At 37.3% G+C, this 23114-nt stretch overlaps 3 protein-coding genes across 16 annotated transcripts; 2 read left to right on the top strand and 1 right to left on the bottom strand.

The window, feature by feature from the left end:
- The first annotated feature begins 13 nt into the window (after nt 1-13).
- Nucleotides 14-4471, top strand: LOC123710499 (microprocessor complex subunit DGCR8). 11 transcript variants are annotated; one of them, XM_045662483.1, is made up of 10 exons: nt 14-228; nt 295-333; nt 745-783; nt 1663-1936; nt 2014-2130; nt 2397-2539; nt 2723-3201; nt 3291-3397; nt 3481-3917; nt 3986-4471. In XM_045662483.1, exons 4-10 carry the CDS (start codon nt 1699-1701, stop codon nt 4391-4393), a joined length of 1929 nt encoding a protein of 642 aa, XP_045518439.1. In that variant the 5' UTR covers nt 14-228; nt 295-333; nt 745-783; nt 1663-1698; the 3' UTR covers nt 4394-4471. The 11 variants fall into 11 exon arrangements, with proteins under 11 accessions (XP_045518439.1, XP_045518441.1, XP_045518436.1 ...); XM_045662485.1 differs by having other exon boundaries at nt 745-792; nt 1694-1936; XM_045662480.1 differs by having other exon boundaries at nt 295-464.
- Nucleotides 1969-19616, bottom strand: LOC123710500 (glucose dehydrogenase [FAD, quinone]). 3 transcript variants are annotated; one of them, XM_045662491.1, is made up of 13 exons: nt 19570-19616; nt 13862-14011; nt 13014-13134; nt 12601-12746; nt 11997-12255; nt 11645-11906; nt 9884-10119; nt 9420-9663; nt 8374-8638; nt 5721-7651; nt 3531-5107; nt 3284-3441; nt 1969-2518 (listed from the first exon to the last, which is right to left on the bottom strand). In XM_045662491.1, the coding sequence occupies exons 2-10, from the start codon at nt 14009-14011 to the stop codon at nt 7493-7495; spliced, it is 1842 nt and encodes a 613-aa protein (XP_045518447.1). In that variant the 5' UTR covers nt 19570-19616; the 3' UTR covers nt 1969-2518; nt 3284-3441; nt 3531-5107; nt 5721-7492. The 3 variants fall into 3 exon arrangements, with proteins under 3 accessions (XP_045518447.1, XP_045518448.1, XP_045518446.1); XM_045662492.1 differs by having other exon boundaries at nt 5799-7651; XM_045662490.1 differs by having other exon boundaries at nt 7511-7651.
- Nucleotides 5988-7428, top strand: LOC123710501 (acetyl-CoA acetyltransferase A, mitochondrial-like). Of its 2 annotated transcripts, none has more exons than XM_045662494.1 (2): nt 5988-6152; nt 6275-7428. In XM_045662494.1, exons 1-2 carry the CDS (start codon nt 5988-5990, stop codon nt 7289-7291), a joined length of 1182 nt encoding a protein of 393 aa, XP_045518450.1. In that variant the 3' UTR covers nt 7292-7428. The 2 variants fall into 2 exon arrangements, with proteins under 2 accessions (XP_045518450.1, XP_045518451.1); XM_045662495.1 differs by having other exon boundaries at nt 6068-6201; nt 6269-7428.
- Nucleotides 19617-23114: the final 3498 nt, after the last annotated feature.

Raw genomic sequence — 23114 nt, 5'->3', positions numbered from 1 at the left:
TGTCAATTGTCAATATGTGTTTCAGATTCATATTTTGATGGTACACAATATAGTAGAGCTTGCTGTTTTTTGCTGATTTTGATTAATGATTAATAATAACGGAATGGAGGTAGTTAAATTAAAATTTAAATCATCATGATTTAGATCTGATATTTGATTATACATTTGAACGTTAGTGATCATAAGTTTATTGATTAAGGACTTTCCTAGATTTACGTTTTTTGATATGTAAGTATTTCCAGATTTTCTAGCTATTTGCATTATATTATCCTAATAGGAGGATATTTCTTTCAGGGAGCAAACATCGGATCTGGTGACCATCTGTCATATCTTGTAAGCAGTTTTACAAAAGGCTTTTCTCTTGTGTTTCTTCATAGGAAGTCTCTTGGAAATCTGCTAAAAGCCTCAGTTTATAACCATGTTTACTATTTAAATATTCTTCTTAACATTTACATTTGATGATGGTAAAAATTCAATTGTCTATTTTGATTGGATTTTTGTAACTATCGCAAATTGTAATTGTTTCACCTCTAGTTATTGTGTTATGAACCATTTCTACAATTAAAGTAAGAACATTATTTTTAAAGAAGCATTTAAAACTTAAGTGTTTGTAAATTTTAGCCCTATATTGGTATTGATGCTCACAGGAGAACCATATTTATTATATAAAAATAATGCAAGTTTAACTTTTGTTTAAGAAACTAAATAATCTTGACATAATATTTTTCTTCTCTCACATTTCAGTTTAATTAAGTTCACACTTAGGAGATATTGAATATTAAGGTAAGTGAGGTAAGACTGGTTAAAGGATTTTGTGATTATAAAATAATAAGAAAAATTAATAAAAAAATCTTTCTTACTTATTTATTTATAGCTGAATAGTTTGATGTAACTAATGAATTCAGGATTGTTAACATTAATTTATATTAACTGTAATGTTTTGAACATAATATCATCTATTTAAGGGCCTATATATATATTATTATCATCAGTATATTTTTATCATTTTACAATATGTGAGGGAAAAATACTTATGCACAACATAAGTATCTTATGCCCTTGTGTCTTGTGTGAGTTTTACTTAGTTAATTTAAACAGTTGTGTTTTAGGATACTAATAAACAGAAACAAAATACTAAATTAATAAAATTTAATTTACAAAATAGCGGCAGATACAACTAGTGCTTTTTAAAATGAAATTGCTAGTGTTATCTTTCGTGAAACTTTGAGTAATAAAGTCAGACCTGTATGTGTGTGACCTAATTTGACAATAAGAAATATTTAATAAATGCATTCATTGCCTTGTAGGCTCTTATAGAATGTTAATGCATGACTACCTGAAGTTTATTTAAATGTACAAAATAATTTTTCAGACAAAGCTTGCATTTGATGAAGGTATAATTTAAATTGAAAGGTTTAATAAACAATATCCTAGAAAAAAATCCTTTATTTATTTATTACCACTTTGTTGCATTACAATATAAAAATTGAACATAAGTAAATGATAGGAGGGCAACTGGCTTTATTAAAATATATAAACATATATAAACTTTTTGTTGTTTGGTCTAATTCTAAACCTATTCAAAACAGTTCTTAATATTATAATTTAGGGAAGTATTTATATAATATGATAATTTATTTTGTGAATTATTTGGGCTTTAAGGGCTCTACACCACAATTACCTCATATTGTAGATAAAATGAGTGATTCAGAAATTCCACCACCTCCAAAAAAATCCAAAGTTATGGAAGAAACGGAGGAAGACTTCACTGAGGATCCCGGCACTAGTACCAATGAGTTTTTGGTTGATGACAAGTACAACAACTATGTGACTCCAGAGGAGCTACAGAAATTGAAGGAGTTTAAGATTCTTGATGAAGTGAAGTCCGATGATGAAGAAGCCGGGAGTGATGGTGGAGAATCCGATGTTTCCCAGGGTAACATAATAATTAAAGAAATAAAAAACATCCAGGGTTTTATATCTCTAATAAATTATTACATAAATAAATTTCAGAACTACCAGAGGAAGAGATTGAAAAGATGTTAGAGGATGATCTTCCTGATGATTTCAAAGGAGCACCAAAGCCTAAAGAGAAGCCATATGTTTTGAGGTCTAAAATAGTTATGGAAGGTAAGACTTGGACGGCCAACTTGGCAACATCTAATCCAAACCTTCAGCTAGCAATGCAGCATAAACTCTGAATGTGTAACAATTGATGGTATTTTGTTTGCTGAAAACTACAGATATAAAACAAGTATTTTTGATTTTTATTTAAATTATTAGCCATTTTGATGTAGGTAACTTCTTACTGGATATAAACATGAATTTATAAAGACCCTAACAGAAATTTTTGGCAATATGCACAGTCTGATTGAATTATCTACTGTTTGCGGCAGAGAAAGGCACCAATCCGTTCGAAGTGTTGCCTTTGGATTGGATCTGCGCGCGTCACATGAGCGGCATCCCGGTGTACATGCACCGACCCACGCGCATCGTCACCCTCGCCAAGCCCTACTGCCTGGGTAAGAGCAACATACAGGTAAGTTCCTTGAGATTTATTTCTGTCACATCTTCTGATCTTTTTTATTTACTCAATTGCAATAAATCATTAATGTTATCTAATTATGGATAATTAATTATTTATATTGTAAACTTTTGTGTTTCGTAGTCATTCAAGCCTTTTTTCACAAACACGCTTTATAAGATTGCCCTAATTTTTTAGCGTCACGACATCCCAATAAGTGCGATCCCGTGCTTGGCGTATCGGCGCGCTCTAGAGGAGGAAGAGAAACAAAAAGAGTTAGATAAGAAGATACAAGAACAGGTCGACATTTGTAACGCTAAACTACAAAACGATAAAGATCCATTATCATCTCAGGCCTCCGGGTCGGCCGATCGAGCCGTGGATGACCTCATCACGGAAGCTCACGTCGACATAGGAACTGATAAAGACACTGTTGTCGGGTGTCCCTTCCAAGGAAAAATAATAGAGAACGATCCCCAAAGCCAAGAGAAGGACAAAGAGAGCGAAGAGTCCTTGAAGATCCAGCCGGTGATAGTGCCCGGAGGAAGAGCCGTGCCTCCGCCCAGGGTGGAAGCGGTGAGCTCCAGCTGGCGCACGCAGCATCTCACGCCGGAACATATCACTCGGTACTGCGAGGCACTTTTCCACTTCAAGACCGTCCAAGTCATGCACTTCAAGTGAGCCTCTACCCGCTTACCTTGCCTCTCGTTAGTTTTTCGTCAATTTTGAGAAAACAATCACTTCTCGGGAAATACTTACGTTTCAGTCGCTGGGCGGATCGTCGCAAGTACACGAAGGCCCGTAAGGCGCTGCAGTACCCGTCTCTGCCCGAAGGCACCAAGCTCATCACCATCCCAACCACGGGACAGGACGGTAATGAAAAGCTTCTCGACATAGCTGCCGAACGAGGATCGCTCCTAGATGGTAGATCTGTATTATCAGTCTGTCGCACTCAGGTGTCCGCGGCAAGAGGGACTGGGTCATGAACATGAACGGGCGCTGCTACCTGTCAGTGTTCCACGAGTACGTGAACCGCGCCCTGCAACAACAGCCCGCGTACCACTTCACGCAGCTGGAGAACGCCGCCACGCCCTACCAGGCCACCGTGTTCATAGGCGACATGCAGTACGGAGTCGGCGTCGGCAGCTCCAAGCGCCAGGCCAAAGCGGCCGCCGCCCGCGCCTCCATCCGCATTCTCATCCCCGAGATGAAGGACGAGCTGGCCGCGCCCGATGCGCCCGAGCCGGACTTCTCGTTCTTCGACTACGTGGGCGTCGAGGACCCGCGGGTGGCCGAGTTCTGCGTCGCCACCTGCGAGCCCTCGCCCCACGCCATTCTGCGCACGTGCCTGCTGCGCAACTTCGGCGCCGGCGACCGCCACATCGATGTCACGGTCGGTGCCCCCTCCCCTCCGCCGCCCGCGCCCTCGCCCTGCCGCCTCTGACCGATCCCTCGTTGCAGGTGGACAAGTTGGAGTACCAGAAGATCCAGCTGACCATGAAGGTGGGCAAGCACAGCGCGGTCGTCGTGTGCAATAACAAGAAAGCGGCCAAGCAGCGCGCCTCGCAGGCCATCCTTCAGTCGCTGCACCCTCACGTGCGCTCGTGGGGTTCGCTGCTGCGCCTGTACGGCTCGCGTTCGGTGCCCTCGTGCGCCGAGAGGAAGCTTCACGAGCAGCAGATCACGCTGCTGCAGGAGCAGGCGCGGCGGCACCGGCCCAACCGCGCCGTCCTTCGCAAGCTACGCCAGGACATGCTCCGGCTGGAAGAGAGAGATCGGGCTCTGGCGCCGGTGGGCACGCTGCTCTTGCGCCCGGCCGACGCGCTGCCGCAGCACTCGGGCTCCAACCTCAACAACTTGCATCTCTAGCCCGACCTCTCACAATCGTTGAAACACAATAAAACACGTTTATATATTCTCCTTGTTTAATAAATTAACTAAATTGAGTATTTTGTACAAAAATTATTATGTATCATCATCAAGTTCTAAACTCTACCGGCCTGAAGAGGAAATACCGTACCGTATATGTTTCCGAGGATACCATTTCTTGTATCTATCTATGTATTAAAGTACACCACATCATACGTTTTCTACACTATAAGTTACAATCTGTCTGTTCTAAAATACATGACAATTACGGTGAACATTATTTTACAAAAAAATATTACACTTTCAATTACAAATTTCAGTTTTTACTACTAATTTAAAAACAGATACCGTAACCATAGCAACTATCTCGGAACTACATTACCGACTACATCACTAGATTTACAGTATACAATTTAATACAAAACATAAGAATGATTCATCCGAATCCTTCGATAAAAAAACGTTTATGTAAATATGATATATGATCTTACCACTCGCTTCAAAATAAATAAGTCTTAGTTCTTAGTGTGTCTGCCGTTATATATATATAGATGGGTAACAGGGTATCATTTTAAAATAATTGTATGTATAGCTAAACCTCTGAATCGAGAGATGAGATTTAAGGACGGCGGGTCAGAGCCACCCTGGATAGCGACTCTCGCTGGGGCTCAGCACGTTAGAGATGTCTGCTGACACCTGCGTGGGGTTAGGTACCTGAGGACAATGGCGCATAATTATGATATAATTAAAACTTAGTTGTATCTTACCAATGACTGATTTCATGAGTTAGAATAATTTTTTAATAAAAAAAATATTAGCAAAATGTAGGTAGGTACGTAAATCACAAATAACTGGCAAATGTAACTATAAACATTAGTAGCTAATATAATGAATGTTCAAGCAATTATGTATACATTTGGTAGATAATCATTGATAATACTAAATACACAATGCTTACATTCTTTTTCATATTAAATAATGAATCTGAGCCTCTATATATAATTATGTGAAAAGCTCTCGCCGCGCGCAATAACTGTACCTACGCTAAACACAGTCGCAAATCGCAATTCCAAATTGTGTGCTATTCATAGAGGTACTGTACATTAAAAACTTGTATAATCAATTTTAAAAATTGTTTTACCTATAAAAAACAGATCTACCAAAATTGAAAACTGCTTTTGGACAAATAATTATATTGGGAAATGTGGAATATTGCGATTGTGCAAACATAGTTGGCTAAAATCATAAGATAACCCCACTATCAACTTTTAAGATAACACCATTATCAACATACAAACAAACCAAGTTTCAGACAATATATTCTTACATTATACAAATTACAAATCACTATATGTTACTGGGGATTTTCTATTGCCGATACGCAATGCAAAATGCATATAGTTACCGTATTACGAGGCAGTTGCAGTATCTAGCTCGTTATAGAATATTCCATTGTGCAATGTACTTGAATCATTCAATGTCATGCGGTACTTGAACATTGAACGTTGTATTTTAATCTTAGAATTTATGAATTGTGATTTGTTTTGTTGTGGATCAGTTTAAGGATTGTTTGTTGTCAACAAAATCGATTACAATGTCGAAAATTGGTCTTAGCGAGGCGGTAATAGTGTCGGCAGTCCGTACTCCGATCGGATGTTTTCAAGGCAGATTGTCCACTCTCACCGCCACCGAACTAGGCGGTATAGCCATTAAGGGCGCCGTTGATCGGGCCCACATATCACCCGAAGAAGTCCAAGAGGTACTCATACTACATCGAGACGTATTAATCTATGTATTTTTGCTTGATATTTCTAGGAACAACATATAGGAGACAGATAGTAGTACAGTCTTCATATCTGTGATATGCTGTATTTTTTGCAGGTTTTCATAGGCAACGTGTGCTCAGCGTATTTGAGACAAGCGCCAGCTCGTCAGACTGCAGTTAACGGCGGTCTACCTGCAAGCACAGTTTGCACCACAATTAATAAAGTATGCTCATCGGGTCTCAAAGCCGTGACATTGGCTGCGCAAGCGCTACAGACTAGGACACACGATGTGGTCCTAGCCGGAGGTATCGAATCCATGTCGAATGTACCGTTCTATTTGCGGCGCGGTGACACCCCGTACGGCGGACTGCATCTTGTGGATGGCATCCTTCACGACGGCCTGACTGATGTCGAGCATAATATACATATGGGAGACTGCGGCGAATACGTCGCCAACAAGTTTAAAATCCCGAGGTGCGAGCAGGACGACCACGCCATTGAAACTTACAGAAGGACTATCGCTGCTTACGAGGATAACGTTTTCGCGGAGCAAATTATCCCTGTCACGGTGCCGCAAAGAAAGGGAACGCCAATTATCGTGGCAGAGGATGATGAATATAAGAGGTTCAATTTCGAGACATTTACAAAACTGCAACCGGCATTTCAGAAACGAGGCACGATAACTGCTGGAAACTCGGCTGGTCTCAGCGATGGAGGGGCTGCTGTGCTGATGATGACCTCAGAAGCTGCCGACAGACTAAAAGTGAAGCCGCTGGCCAGAGTAGTGGGGTACGCGGATGCCGAGAGGGAACCTATCGAGTTTCCTATTGCACCGGCTGATGCTGTCACTAAACTACTAGAGAAAACCGGCGTTTCAAAGGAGAGTGTATCCCTGTGGGAGATAAATGAGCCGTTCAGCATTGTGGGGATCGCTAACCGGCGTATATTGGGTTTAGAGACTAGCAATGTCAACGTGCACGGCAGTGCAGTGAGCCTTGGTCACCCACTGGGCATGTCTGGTACACGACTCGTAGCACATCTCAGCCATGTACTGCGTTGTGGACAGCTGGGCGTGGCTACCACGTGTAACGGCGGTGGGGGGGCCACTGCCCTCATGATAGAGAAGATATAGATACCGCAAACCAATAGAGTGAAATTTCCAATATTGTTTTATTACAACATTTTCGGATAAATTCAATACTAATGAGTCTGGTTTTTAAATTACTTTAATAGTTTTGTGATAAAGGAGTAATAAATAACAGAAATTAATCTGGGTGCTTTCTAACTCCCCTGTTTTTAGTCAGAAAACCGATTGGTTCTATATTATGATTCACTACAAGTGAATACATACTTGTGTCGCGCCCAGCCAGCGTTGCTTTATGAAGTCTGCAGCGCGTTCTGCTATCATGACAGTTGGCGCGTTGGTGTTCCCGGACGGCGCAGCTGGCATCACGCTAGCATCCACCACGCGGAGCCGATCTATACCTTGCACCTGCAAGACATAATAAATAGAAAATAAATTCAGGCCAATACACCAAACAGGTGACAAGGAATCTAAAATAATTTATCGGTATATATGTCGAAGTAAAGTAGTTAAATAAGAGAGTTAATTGAATCTCTAGACAATTAATTAAATGCCGATATTCAATCAAGTCTAGCATTTTGATTTAAATAAAGCAGCGTCGAAAACATTTCACTATCTGCCTGACCGAAAGCCAGCGTGTTGATTAACAATAAGATGGTAAAACAAGACTCCGTCATGATTATTTCATTTGTTATTGTTATTTCGGTGTGATCGTGAAGAACTGAGAAATTGAAAATTCTGTGTTTTGCTTTTTGTAGATGGTGAAGTCGTTAAACTTGTATGTTATTTAACTACATTACTGCGACATATGTATTATATTGTATTGTTGATATACATATATTTAAATATTATGTAATATTACTAATATTTTATACTAACACAACCAACTGTACAATGTAATATACATTTATAATTTTATTCAGAAAACTTTAATCTTATCAAAGTCATCAAAATAAAATACAACCCTTTATAAAATATTGCTATTTTTAAATTAAAATGAACTTAAGACATATAGACGTTCGAAATTTATGGGCCTGGTATACCTAGTTTAGCAAAAGCGCTAATCATTTGCAGGACTAATCCTGGCACTGATGTAATAACTTTTAATAACATAGCGAATATTAGCCAACCTGCAAGAGCGGGTCGACGCACGCGAGTGGGTCACCACGAGGCCCCATTCTACATGAGCCTGCCTGGTGGTTCTCCGGCCCAGTCTGCATGCGCACCGCACATTCCCAGTAAGCGTCGCACCCGAACCGATACCTTTCACATCCCTTCACTGAGGTACGATCAAGCTTTATTCCGTACTTCTTCAAGGCTCCGGTCTCGGACAAGCGGACCGCAAACTTGATGCCCTCTATCAGGGTCTTCACATCATCTGGATGGGTCAAGTAACTAAAAGTAAATGAAATAACTGTTAGTTTTTACTGTTGTAATAATTATACTAGAAATATTTAATTATATTCATTAAATAATCTTATTACCTCACGAACTGAAATTTTACCTAGTTTAAGAACAGATTCCGACACGATACAAATGACTTCTACCTTAAAACAACAAAGATTTCTTTGTTATTAAAATCTAGGGCTATGATTGACAGTATTTATCTATTTTCTTTCCAAGGAGAATGTATCGCATTACACTATTTATTGAATATCCTTCGTATATTTACGTACCTACTTCGTATTTGCCAGTTTTAAAGATACTGTAATAAATAGCTATAAAACAGAATCAACACTTTTCACTCTGCGGAACGGCACCATGTAGTTACCAACGCTACATGACTGCGCGTGAAATGCAGAAGATAAATCAAAGTAAGAAGCAAATAGCTATTGTTCCATCATAGAACCCTGCAGCTGGTATAGCAAACAGTTAACAGTAGACGAAAATCAAATCAAATTGTGACTAAATAATACTTGTCACGGCCAATATGGTTCTCTGCGTGAAGGTTAAAGTTTTTAGGCTGTAATAGTGTAGATCTTAAATGAGACTGTTCTAAAGTGATTGATGTCAAAGACATCAGCATATTTTAGAATAATGTAATAAATAAATGATTAATTGTCGCTTATGTAGGCGAGATCACAGAATTAATAATTTATAATGTTGCAAACAGACTTAACGTTTTAATTTCCTCGTACGTATGTGTATATATTATGATCAAGCACCAGTTACTAACTTGGCAAAAATCTTGGGATGCTGGAAAGGGTCAGGGCTAACGATTTCCAGACGGCCACGACTTTTTGGTCGCAGCACAGCAGGAAACATTTGTACAGAACGGGCGCCTTCTCCCTTACTCTCCCCCAACATCCCGGTCTTGGCACAGTCTGCGAGGAACCCGCCGAAAAACATTTGAATGTCGGGATTGTCTTCTTCCGGGTTCACATACTTCGTGTTGATGAATGCGGTTACTTCAGAAATTCCTAGAACATTATAGGGTCTTTTAATGGAATTACTTAAATATTGGTAAGTATTTAATTATCTAGGCTTGTTTCTGCACAGACAGTTAAACATACTATAAATAACATTAATAGAATACTCAATAATTTATATTTTTTATTATAATAATTGTTCATTATGTGTTTACTGATTTTATATACAGCAAACATCAAAATTTTATTTATTATAAATTCCGTCACTGACCGGTTCCGGACATGAGCCCGTCACGGAAGAGAAGATATTCCATAGCGGTGGCCCAGTTGAGAGGCGCGGTGTTATTGTCTTTTAAGTAGAAGCTGAGGAAATGCGTGACGTGGTTGTGTAGGTTGCGACCCACACCAGGCAGCTCATGGATGACCTCCACTCCCGCCCGATTCAACACGTCCGCGGGACCCACCCCGCTTAGCTGAAGCAATTGCGGACTCCCTATGGCGCCCGCGCTGTAATTAGAGTCTTTCTTCTTAAGTTACACGTATTTGTTAATAGACAACAATATAGGCAGTACACAAATTCTTTTCTTTAAAATGCCAATAAAATATTAGGCCCTTACATATGAAATTGGCGTTTTATATGGGAGGATCAAAAAGTAGATTTTATTTGAAATATAATGTATTGAATAAATCAAAGTATGTACCATTGCTATCTATGCGCTTGTGCCATCTTATTCGAGTAGGTAGTGATCCCCTTACTAAAAAAAACATTCGAAAAGGAATCAATCAAATCTTTGGAGGCCGTTTCGACTGCCCCATAAGAGTTGAATTTTGAAGAAGTTATCCAAATTTCGAAAATAAAATGATAATCTCCGGGAGTACGGTGGATTTCTTAGACATTCCAATTTAAGCTCCTCTAAATTGTAAGCAGTCTGTTGTGCAATGTGTGTTCTTGAGTTGTCGTGCAGCAGCAGTGACCTAGAGCGATTGACCAGCCTTGGTTGTTTAGCAGCTAGCTTTTCTATCATGCTTTGCAGTTGCTGATAATAGACATCTGTCGTGATCGTCTGGCTAGATTTAAGAAAGTTATATTGAATAACCCCGGCACTAGTCCACCAAACGCTCACAAGTAAATATTTCAATGTGTCAATTATCGCTTGATCAAGATCGCTACAAGATCCAATATTCATCACAGGTAATGATTCGATTTAAAATCTCTTCATTATTGTGCCGGTTGAGTAATGTAACGCAGCAGTCGATGCGCATTTGTAGATTTGCTACACTTAATTCGTGTGGTACCCACTTTCAAGCTATTTCACCTTCCCAATCTGCTTTAAGTAAAACAACAGCCTGCAGCTAACTCAGACGTAGTTTGCGATGGATCCGCTTCCGCAATAACTTTCAATTCTTCGTTATCAACTTTGATCTCCGGCTGCCCACGGGGCTTGTTCTACAGGTCGACATTTCCAGAACGAAAACGTTGGAACCAAAAACGCACTGTGTGTTTATTTGCGGCATTAGCACCATACACATCATTAATACATCGAGCCGTTTCTGCAGCACTAGTGCCATCGTGGAACTCGTACTCGTCAATAACGCGATCTTTCATGTTTTCCGTTTTATAAATAGAGTGACGCAAAGAAAAAAATAAAGCGGGAAAAAGAAATGAATGATGGTTTTCGAAAAACAAATACACGAGTAAATAGTTGAAATTGGAATTCCTAACCAAAAAAGAGATATATCGAGGTCAAAGTCGACTAAACGCCAATTTCATATTATGTCCATCCATCTCATACAAAGTACGTAAGATATTCAAATCTAAGAGATTAAGGTATTATATCTCCTGATTATTTTAAATTTTATATCAATTATATTCTATATTAAATAAGGTACAATTGATATGTTGTTCGACAGCAAAGTATCGTTCAATTGTTGTTTGTAGATTAAGCGGAATCTTAGATATTCATCATATAGTTTTCCTGCCTATCTTACCCACGTCTGGTCATTTAATTAATAAATATCATTATCAAGTCACCTTAGAATAATTTCGTTATTAGCAAAGACGGTCTCGGAACGGCCGTAAGAGTTGACAATATCAACAGCGTAGGCGCGCCTCGTAGTGGTATTGATGCGTACTCGGGATGCTGTGGCATTAAGCATCACGTGGAGATTGGGGCGATGCCTTGCAGGACGCAAGAAAGCCCGCGCCACGCTAACTCGAGATCCGTTGCGATGCGTTGTTTGAGCGATGCTGAAGCCAGTGTGGATAGCTCCATTTAGGTCACGGACTTGATAACCTATTATTCGAGGGATTATATTAAATTTATAAAATGATACAGTGACTTTTACCGTCAGCTAGACATCCAAAGCTACATGCGGGTAGTTACCAAGCTCCTCTCCGGCTTTAAGCAGACTGTGACTGAGAGGTGGATGATAGGGGAACTGCTCCACTGTGAGAGGGCCACCCGTGCCGTGGTAGCCATCGTCGACGTCATGCATCTGTCGGTTATCCTCAGACTTGATGAAGTAAGGAAGGACATCATCGTAGGCCCAGCCCTCGTTGCCGGCGGCCGCCCATCCATCGTAGTCATGCCGGGAGCCACGCATGTACATCATACCGTTCATCACCGACGTACCGCCCAACACCTAATGACGTCACATCGTTTTTTTAATCTTTGTCCGACACAAAAGAGAAGTGTTGGCCTAGTAGCTTCGGAGTGCGACTCTCACTCCTGAGGTCGTAAACTCGAACCCCGGCGGTACACCAATTGACCGTCTGTCTAATTGCGCATTTAACACTCGTGAAGGAAAACATCGTGAGGAAACCAGCCCAGCCTTAAAAGGCATTGTTTGTTTCTTTGTCCGATAAAAAATTAAGTACATACATCGGCTAACGATGTAGAAGGTTAATACTTCAGAAAAATAACTTACAAACACTAGGTAAGAATTCCTTCCATCAATATGTTTATTATCCTAATAATTAGACCATACCTTCCCACGCGGCCAGTAACATTTGCGGTCTTTCTCCCCAAGACACGCGGCTGGCTCAGGTTCCGTGTGGTACCCCCAGTCGATAGCAGATCCGATGAAGTTCAGAAACATGGACGGCACTTGCGTTCCCGTCGGCTCGTCGAAGCCTGAATAAATATAAAATGGCGGGTGGTCAGCGGTTACTATATTTGCAAAATTATTGATCAATGGCTAGGTAATCACTGCAATGAATGCGGCAAATTATTGTTATTGGTAAATTATATTTGGTATTAGTCACCAACAAATTATAAAGCAATATTTTACTTATTTTTTCTAATTGTTTTTATTACTTTTCCACAGTTCTTTTTATTTGTTAAACACTTGGAAGTAATAAGTTTATATTCTGCAGTCTGCAGTACGTAGTTATCCCGCACCTGCCTCCAATAATAACACCCTCCACTGAGGCACCTCCGAAAGCCTCGCGGCGAGCACGGAGCCCGCTGATCCACCTCCTACTACGATGAAGTCATAAACTGAATCCATTTCGCGACGATACTGAAAAATACATTTCAAATATTGGATCTCCTTTTACAAATAATAGTAAAAAACAATTTGGTTATTTAACTAGTCTGGTTCTTTTACATGTAATTTCGGTTTTATTTTATTTCATTGTTCGGAGGTATGTAATATAAAGCAATGGATGTGGGTTAAACTAAAGTGATGTGACTTTACTACTAAAGCTATTATACAAAAAGAACTTGAGTAGCTTATCAATTACCACTAAGTACAGAAACAAGTGTGGTACAACACGCACGCATATAACACTCTAAAAGATGGATGTTTATCAATGCGTATAAATTTTCAGCCATTGTTTCGGATCGGGGTGAGTGCTTTTCCGTGTTGATTTATCTGTTTCCCATAAATTTGTAGTTTCTATCTAGCATTTGAGTATGTAACCTTATATAAACAAATTTTTAAGTAAGTTGTTTACATAATTCTACCCTTTTCTCATAACGTGCCATTATCGAAATCAAAGGCGAAGGTTCAGGTGCTTGGGGCAAAGACACGACGGACCACAATGACTTATGGTTACACTTATATAACATTCAGACATCTTATTGGACTTATGTACTTTTCTGAAACGCAATAAAATAAAGGCAATAAGGACACACGTAACACGATAAGCACGATTAATGTTTAACCGAAATAGGAATCATTTCAGGTTTCGGTTAAGCTTTTCGTTAAGGTTAAGTTTGTAAACAAGTATCCCTTATCTTATTACCTGCGGCCTCCCACACGGGTCCTCAAGATCGCATTGACTGCGTAGGAACACTTCCAGCAGTCCCATGAACAGCATGAAGGCGCCGCCGCCGCAGGTCGCCGCCAACGTAGGTCCTGGCTGCGACATTGGACAGTCGCATGATAGCGCCATCTGTATGTGTTGAATTTAAAAATGTTTCGAAATAAGTGACTTTCACTTACTCTAATTAATTAAATGACTACTAATTTTCGTTTTGAATGTAATTTTACATTCGTGGGCATGATATCCTTCACCTAATGCAGTCAAGGCTGGGCGAAAGTGCTGTCATAGAAACAGAGTGACAGAACACATCCATTATAACTGGTTACAAACATAACTTATATGACGGGGTCACATATCACTAGCTATCAGTATTGAGATCTAGTTGCAAGGTTTTGTTTGGTTAGGTAATAAGTTTTCACTCTACTGAACAGAAGCAAGTGTGTTTGTCTATTTATTTGAACTCTTGAAAGTCTTTAAAAGCAAAATAGGCTAGATGCGTAAAACTCTAAAAACGCAACGAAATCATTATTTAAACTTGAACTGACCAAGTTATCTAATAGTTACAATGAAATATTGCTCCAAATACAGCAGTTTGAATATTAAGTCAATCAGTTACGCCTCTGTGCTTACTCAACCGGGGTTTTGGTACTCATTGATTGACCATAAATAATAGACATTTCTTTCAAGTATCACATTTCAACAGTTCATATCCATTGTTTATAAAAATTAAACCAAGACATGCAATATATGTCATATGGTCGGAGAAAATGTAATCTTTAGAATTCTCGGAAAAATCTTTGAAATTCTGGGATAATTACATGAGGAATTCCTTTTTTTATATTTAAATGTATATTCTAATTAAATAAGTGTTTTATTTTGCGTAATTAACGTATAAAAGATGTTAATCATCAAATCAGATCATCAAGAGTTATTGCAAAAGATTCGCAACGTGGCCTCGTGACCCTTCGAGTACGCATTCGTAAGACTATAATGGATAGTTTAGTAACCAAAAAATTGCTCATTGCGTATGAATAATACCCTTTCAGCTGTGTCTAGTCATTCCGGACTTTTATGTTGCGCGTCCACATTGTTTCGTTGACAGCAGGTGACTTTTGTGTGGCTAACATAAGCCATTAACCACACAAAACGTTTTAGCCTGATATTAAGTACGTATAGTATTGTCGAACTAGAAGTTGAAAGAAAAAATAGCTTTACGAATATATATTTTTTTGTAGTCGACAACAGTCATCATTCTCGTTCTTTCTTCAATTTATCAATATAATGTTACATTGTTGACATAGTTCACATTAGATAAAAAATAAAATAAACACGTGTCCGAAGCTCACAATCTGCTTAAGTCTGACTCACATTTACTCAACATTAAAAGTACCAAACGTGCCATGTTATTCATGTATAATTATTAATATAAAGCAAGCTTTAAGAATAATAAGTTTTCACGACAATTTTGCAATTAATGCGGAAGCCGAGATAGCATCCGACGCGAATGCGGCAACTCGTAACTATTGTGATATGAAGGTTCTCGTCTCAAACACCCGCCACTTAATTGTTAATTAATTTTGCATTCCACAAAAATAGGTTCAAAACTTTGTCTTTTAATATCTAATACTTATTCGACGTATTTGAACTTCCCGTGATATGCCAGTGTTGTTAAAAGTACTCAATTATATTATAACTAAGTAACAAGCATTCAAAGTGAATTCAGTTGAAAACTAAGACAACGTTTACCACAATCGTTCTCGTCCCGCTTCACACGCTCTGGCACAATCTATTTTACGCTTTTAATCCGATTATAGACAATTTTTTGACTACGATTTTACGTTATTTTTAGCTTTATTCTTATCGAAACATACTTCTACCGTAACTTAAATTCTTAATGCTGCTTAACTGAGTTTTTGACAAATACAATATATAAATTACTAGGCATCTTATCTTTTCTACTTGCATTAAATATCGTGCATTTGTCAAACTACATCCCATAAATAAAAATGATTATAATTAATATTATTTAAATTACTTTAATCGTATTTGATTAAAGTTGGCTCTAATGGCAGGCCTAGTCGTAGGACATGAAAGAAAACGGTTCTGCTTATATAAATGAATTGGTATCGACATGTCACAAACCGGGTCGACGTGTCACCATGTACTTACTCTTACATAACGCACTGTATGTTGTATGTGCAAGGAAAGTTCAACTTCAACTTAATATATAATATGTTACATTCATTTAGCACTTTTGTCCCCTTTCTAGTCAAGTCTTTCTCGTTCTTCACATCCCTTTAAAAATTATATTTACAAATGATTAATTAAGTTTTCATTAATGCGAGTTTACGATTATGGACGGCATACAATGTTATAAAGTATTTACAAATGGTGAGTTATGAGCTTTCAATCCCACAGTGCAGTGAGAGGATCCTCGCGTAATGTCAAGGTACTTTGCAATTCAAGACAGTTTAATCTACTTGAAACGCTGGACGATGCACATCTAATAAACAGTTAAATCGTTCTGAAGGCATTTTTCGATTATAACATGACATGTCATAAATGTCACGATATCTACGATGTACTAGTAGTACATATAAGCCGGTAAAATCGGTCCGTACAACTCGACAACTTTTGACATTATAAATTAAATTATAATGACTATCATATGTTACGTTATCGTTTCCATAAGTCATAGTTAACAAGTCTAAGACATTTTTCATTTATTAATCTTAATTTTGATTTATTGGTTGGAAAAATAAAATATCGAAGTTATCACAGTATAATATAAAAAATATTCTCCTGAACGCCTTGAAATTTGCGTTAAGAATAAGAAAACATATTTGTGCTCAAATTGACATTGATATTTATAGCATATTGAACAATTTAAGTTTTAAACGGGCTTACTGCCCTTATGCAACTTTTACTCAAATGGACGTCATACGGCCACTTGAAAATGAACAACCAATGCTGTTAATTAGCTATTAATATTATTATACAGCATACAATTTATTTCTATGTCAGCTATCTGAGTGATGGTTTTACCAACTTACATACATGGCTATCATTGATCACTAACTGAGGCAGAAGGCGAGTGAATGCAATATTTGGTTTCTCATTCTATTTGTAATAAAAAGCTACGATGATACTAATCAAAGTAATGTGATACTTTGTGAGTTATACATCAGTTTAATGTTTAATTGAAAAAAATAAATTAACTAATATTAATTAGAACCGTAATTAGGTCGGCCCTTTTGATGAGGTGATTAAAATTAAATGAATAATACAATTATTATCAGAGAAAAATCAAGTTCATGCAACTTCCATATAAGGCTATAAAAGTAAGAACAGGGAAACAAAAACAGGATTATTCATATTATTTTAGTTTCCAAGTATAAACTAACGAAATTAAATGATGTATTGAATCGAATTCCATTTCAAAACACATGGAACCCTTTCTTCGATTAAGAAAACTTTCCCTTGAAGTCCTTACTCCGTGTATTGTCAATGTTGAGCTCAATTTATGAACACGACCAGCACTAAGGATTTTCGTAGTAGTTCTTCCAATATTCATTACGTAGTTTTAGAAAGTCATCTGGAATATTCATTTATCTTATAATTGTAAAATGTTTTGTATGTTTTTGTAGCAGTGTGTTTTCTTCGGACACAATTTCCGTTTTTAGATCGCAATGAGCGCCTAATGTAAAGAAAAACCACGTTTCATTTCATCACCTTTCAAAGATTTGTAAATAAATATACATTTATTGTAAAAGTATATTCACAAATATTTGAAATTAATAAATATATTAAATATATTATTTAATTGTCAGATTTGTTGATTAAATGTTTAGTTTTACGGAATCTCCTACAATAAATAAATATGTTCAAATAAAAATTAATGGTCGAAATAGAAGTAGTCAAGCGATTAGAAGCGGTAGAGGTTGCTTCATCACTGCGCTTAATCTAATGGTGACCGACATCAGCGGTCTTGTGATTGTTTGGAACACGCACTTCTCAATTCACTTCTTGTCAGGATGTCTTGATATTGTCTTGTATGTTATAATGAAATGACAAATTACTATGAAGTCGATACATTACTATAATAGGCTTAAAACCCCATTAGGTATGATGTCTATTAAAACTAGGCAATGCTCCGTAATGACGTTTATTAAGAACAAAACAATAGAGATACGAGAAGATAGATTATGGAGGAACTTGCACAATTCCATTAAGAGCCCAACGTATCACACTATTTCCTCGCTACTCGTGATCTAGAAACGAACTAAACATATCAATTTATAGAAGTATAATAATTATTAAAAAGTTTTAATGGGTAAAGACTACTTTGATTTTTTTTTAAATTTATTAACACCGATGTTTCTCTTTCACTTTATATATACTACTTAATTACTTTATCTTTAAAGCATGCAGTTTACAACTCTTAGTAAATTGTAGTGATACTCGTTTTCATCATTATAATTATATAATTGTAAATTATTATAAAAAACAATGAGGTATGGCAGAGGTCAAGCGGTAGAAAACAATGGTCAGAGCAATGAATGAACAATGGCGCTTATCTGTTCCGTTGAATAACCTTACAGCTCCCTCCGCACGCCACTGCGAAATCATATTATGTGATAAGCTTCGCACCTTTACGCACAATTGAAACGATACCAAGAACTGCGTGCTTTTGTCAATTATCTTAAACGAAAGCTGTCACGAAAGCTCTATGCAATGCAAATTCATTTATTCCAATTGTGTTCAAGCTGGCAAATACCGATGTAATTTAAACTCCTTCTTTAAAATAAAATAACAATACCAAAAGGCTCGATTATTACAAACCGCAGATTGGAGAGGCTACGCAAGGTCTTAAAAGTCGTGACATACAAGTTTAAGACTATTTTGTTCAATATTATCAGCCACAAATTCAATTATTGATGGCCATTTAATAGTAAATAATTTAAGCAACGCATCCTATTCTTAAAAAAACTCATAAGATTGTTTGAAAATACGGAAAATTAAAGTAATAAAATTTGCCGATTAGTAATACGCAAAATTTAAACATATTTCAATAGTTGATAATATACGGTACGAACAATAGAGCGCAACGCGCGCGCTTTTATACTCGAGCTTTAGTAGCAGTATTTTTTAAATTCTATTTCTATCTCTATATTTCCGCTTTTATTACAAAAAACATGACGTTAGACAATTAGTTCAACGGTTGTTACATCGAACAAAAATATGCACCGAGAAAGGTAAAGGCAAGAGAAGATGCTATTGGCACCACCGCTCTGCCTAATTATCGTTTCGCAATCCTGTTATTACTGTTTAATTACATCTTAAATATTACTTTTCTCGTTGCGTATTAAAGTAGCATAATTTGATAGTTTAATTCTTGTATAATAATTATTATGTCGTGTTGCGCAGGTTTCGGGCTCGTGAAAAATAATTAGAGCAACAGAAACATCAATGTATGAAAATAATGTTTCGTGACTTCTTTTGAAATAGGGAACTTGATTAACATGTCTACTTAAGACATAAACCCTTAAAAATACTAAATTAGATTCATTCAATTGGGACCTATGGTTTCTCGCTCCAAAATAAAATACTACTTAAAGAGAAATATTACATTCTTTTTATTCTTGCTGATTTAAAGCTTTTTGATTATTTAAATGTAATGTACGTACCTTTGAAGTACAGAACGAGTGCAACACAATATGGCGCGTGTATATTGTTCGCGCTTTGCTCACTTACTGCCCAATGCCGAAAGGCAAGTGCAGGCGCAAACTCGCCGCGCTGGGCCCACCACTGCGGGAAAAAGTGCTGCTTACAAAGGTAAAATTTATAAATGTATCATCAATTATATAATAAAAGAAACAATTACTATATACTTTATTTCATAAAAGGTCATATTTTGGCGACTTTTAATTGTCACTCCCTCCTCTAACCTCCTATTAGGCTCTATTCTCAATCAATATTCATAAAACGTATTCTAGAGAGAAGGTACGTAAAGTATCTTGGTAAGGAATAGATGATACAATTTCTTGGCCTCGGCATATTCATCCAGTATATAATATTTATGTGTTACGACTGAATGAGAATAAGGTTTTATGGTTGATTTTTGGTAGATCATTTTATTTCCTTAAGCAAGCTGTTAGCGGTGGCTAATGAGGTGAAACAATGCACCCCGAGGGAAAGCCTCATTGAGACTAGATAGTGCACGTGGGCGTGCCGCTTGCGTCATATATGCGATCTACACGCATGCGCAATACATATGCTTTTCTCACCAGTACCGTCAGCATTTCTGATCAGAAATACTGCCGGTTTTAGGTAATAAATAGAAACTTATTCTATACATTTATTATACTTATTCTAATAACTTATTCTATTTGTAAACTACAAAAGAGTCGCCGAAGTTGCCGGGTTGAAGAAAAAGTTGTTGTAACTTCTTTAATCATGATGTAAATTATATATATTTGATTGGTAATGTGTATTTTGTAAGAGAATTGTTTTACATAAAAGACGCGATTTAACATTTGATTGCGGACGGTCCTCACAGCGAGCGGAACTGTGACGACTCTATTATCTAATTAGCGAGACAATGCATGTTATTCACTTCGAATTGATCCGCGATACACGAGTCTCGGAACTTTGCCTCTCTCCACTTAGCACCTTGTTAAGTAATTACTTAAAATTAGAGTGAATTTATTCAATATATGTACCTATGAGAGCAACTAAGGTTTTTTTTATGAAGAAATAATCTAATCAGTGAGACGAGCTATTGTAAGTGTTTAGTCTCTAAATTTTAAACCTTCAAAGTTAACTACCGTGAAGGCAGCCAATGGTTAAGGTGATGGTTTCAACTGAGTAATTTTTACAGCTGTTATTGTGGACTTTTAAACTTTTCTTCAGAGTTTGTAAAAAGTAAAAATGTTTTAATTTCAAGGGAGTTTAACCAGCTTAGGATAGAAGAGAAGAGAATTCCTAATGATTTAATGAAAAATGTCTTATATAATTAACATACAGTATACTCACGTGTTAGTTATCATTAATGATTTAAACAATGTTTTCTAAAGGTAATATGGAATGTTTTCAGATGATAACTAGTTAGTTTAGTTGACTAACTAGTCTAGCCATACGTTGTACCTTCTTCTTCTTGTAGCTTCTTTAGAACTGTGAGCATACACCTTATCATTTTGCTTCTTGTAGTGTTCTTCAATCGTGACAAAAAAATTCATCGGAAAAGAGGAAACTGACATCATCGTATAGCGACAAAAAGATTTTGAAGTTTCTGGAAAATGAATGAAATATTTTCTTCAACCATTCCATGTTGTAATTTGATAATGAACACGAAAAAATGTGAATTGGCCCAAAATTGAAAGAAGTTTTTAAAATAATTAAAGAGCGGAAAAAAAATAATTTTCATTTGTAACATAACTTATGGGTGGACTAGGTAATAGGTTGGGGAAAAAGTTTCTACGCATTTTTTAAGAAAATTCACAACATTTTCTAATATAGTTTATTTACATTTAACTAAAGTATGTAGGTACCATTTTGTTCGATAACTTTTTGCCATCTTGTAGGTAGGGACATGATCGCATATAAATTTTGGGGCTTCTGATCAAAATACCGCGATAATTCGTTTGGCAGTCCTCTCGTGATGTTAACCTGACACTGCCTAAAGAATCCTGAAGAGACCGAAACAGGTGGAAATCTGAAGGACTACACGGCGGATGCATTAACACCTCCCAGCCAAGCTCTCTTAATCTCTATTTGCTGAGTGGCTAAGGATGTGTGAGGTCTAGCGTTATCATGATGAAAAACCAAACCCCTTCTGTTAATTAATTCCGCCCGCTTTCTCCCAACTTCTTGCTTTAATCTCATCAGTTGTCCGCAATAGAGATTAGAATCGATGGTCCTACGTGATTCCTATCCCACCACACACAGAGCATCACCTTGTCGTGAGTTTACCCGGCTTTCGCCACAGTCTGTGAAGCCTGACCGTCCCTTGACCACAACCTTTTTCGTACGTTTTTGTCGTACGTGATCCACTTTTCATAACCAGTTATCAGCTTCTTGAAAAAGGGTTCGAATTCATTACGTCGCAATAAAGAATCACAAATGATTACACGGTTCATTAGGTTTCTTTCAGTGAGCTCGTGAGGTACCTAAATATCGAGCTTTTTGTGTACCCAGCATTTTTCAAATGCGCCAAAACTGTTTTGTGATCAATTCACAGTTTTTCAGCTACGTCTTAACTACTGATACGCCGATCTTGCTCCAGTTTTTCAAAAATCATCCATTTTATCCGTAATAGGGCGACCAGAGCCACGTGCATCTTTGACATTAAAATTTCCGGATTGAAAACGCTTAGACCTAAATATGTGCTACTCTCACAGACACTGCACTAGGTCCATAAACATCGCAAATTTTTTTCGCGGCTTCCGTTGCATTTTTACCATTTTTGTAGTAAAATTAGATAATGTATCGAATTTCTTCATTAGATTCACTACTCTTGACAGTAACAAAACAATCCTAATTTGAATTTGGAATTATGTTCTTTAAAATTTAAACTTTTAATAATCCCAAAACCAGCCAGATACAAATAGTGTAGCCAAAGAGATTTTATTACAAGTTCATACATACTATAATACGAAAATTATACTTTTTCCCCAACCTAATATAATCCCAAATGTCATTTGAGCCGTGACATTTTGTCCAATAAATGTTAAAAACATTAGTAGAAGCTGGTTGACATTCACATTATTTTGTGCAGCAGTCGTTAAGGCGATAATAGAATTGTAATAATTAAAAATGTCGTGCAAAGATCTCGTCTTGATTGTAGACAGCATAATATAAATTACAAAAACTAATATTTTACGCGAAAAATTCCATGACAACTGCGATCATTTTGAAAGATTTATAGCCGTAAATGAAGGTTTACTTTAATTGTCTAACAAATATTGATTATAATTTATTTTTAATGCTCCAGTTCTGTAAGTGGTCGCTTCCATATTAACCCGAGATGTGCCGTGTACAGCAAAAGCAAATATTTCATTCATTTATTCGTGGTTTTATCGTTGTGGCACCATGCCTGAGTTGAACAATATAAGGGAAGGTGTCGAATGCTCAAATTCATAGTTTAGAAAAACGTGATTTTATGTAATTGAGCAAGCTTCGATTGTGGTATACATTAAGGTTAACTAGTTCGTAGAGCTTACGTACGCCCGCG

The sequence above is a fragment of the Pieris brassicae genome, chromosome 5, assembly GCF_905147105.1.
Source record: "Pieris brassicae chromosome 5, ilPieBrab1.1, whole genome shotgun sequence".
Classification (NCBI taxonomy): Eukaryota; Metazoa; Arthropoda; class Insecta; order Lepidoptera; family Pieridae; genus Pieris; species Pieris brassicae.
Note: the sequence above shows the minus strand (reverse complement) of the source record. Positions and strands in the feature narration are given on the sequence as shown.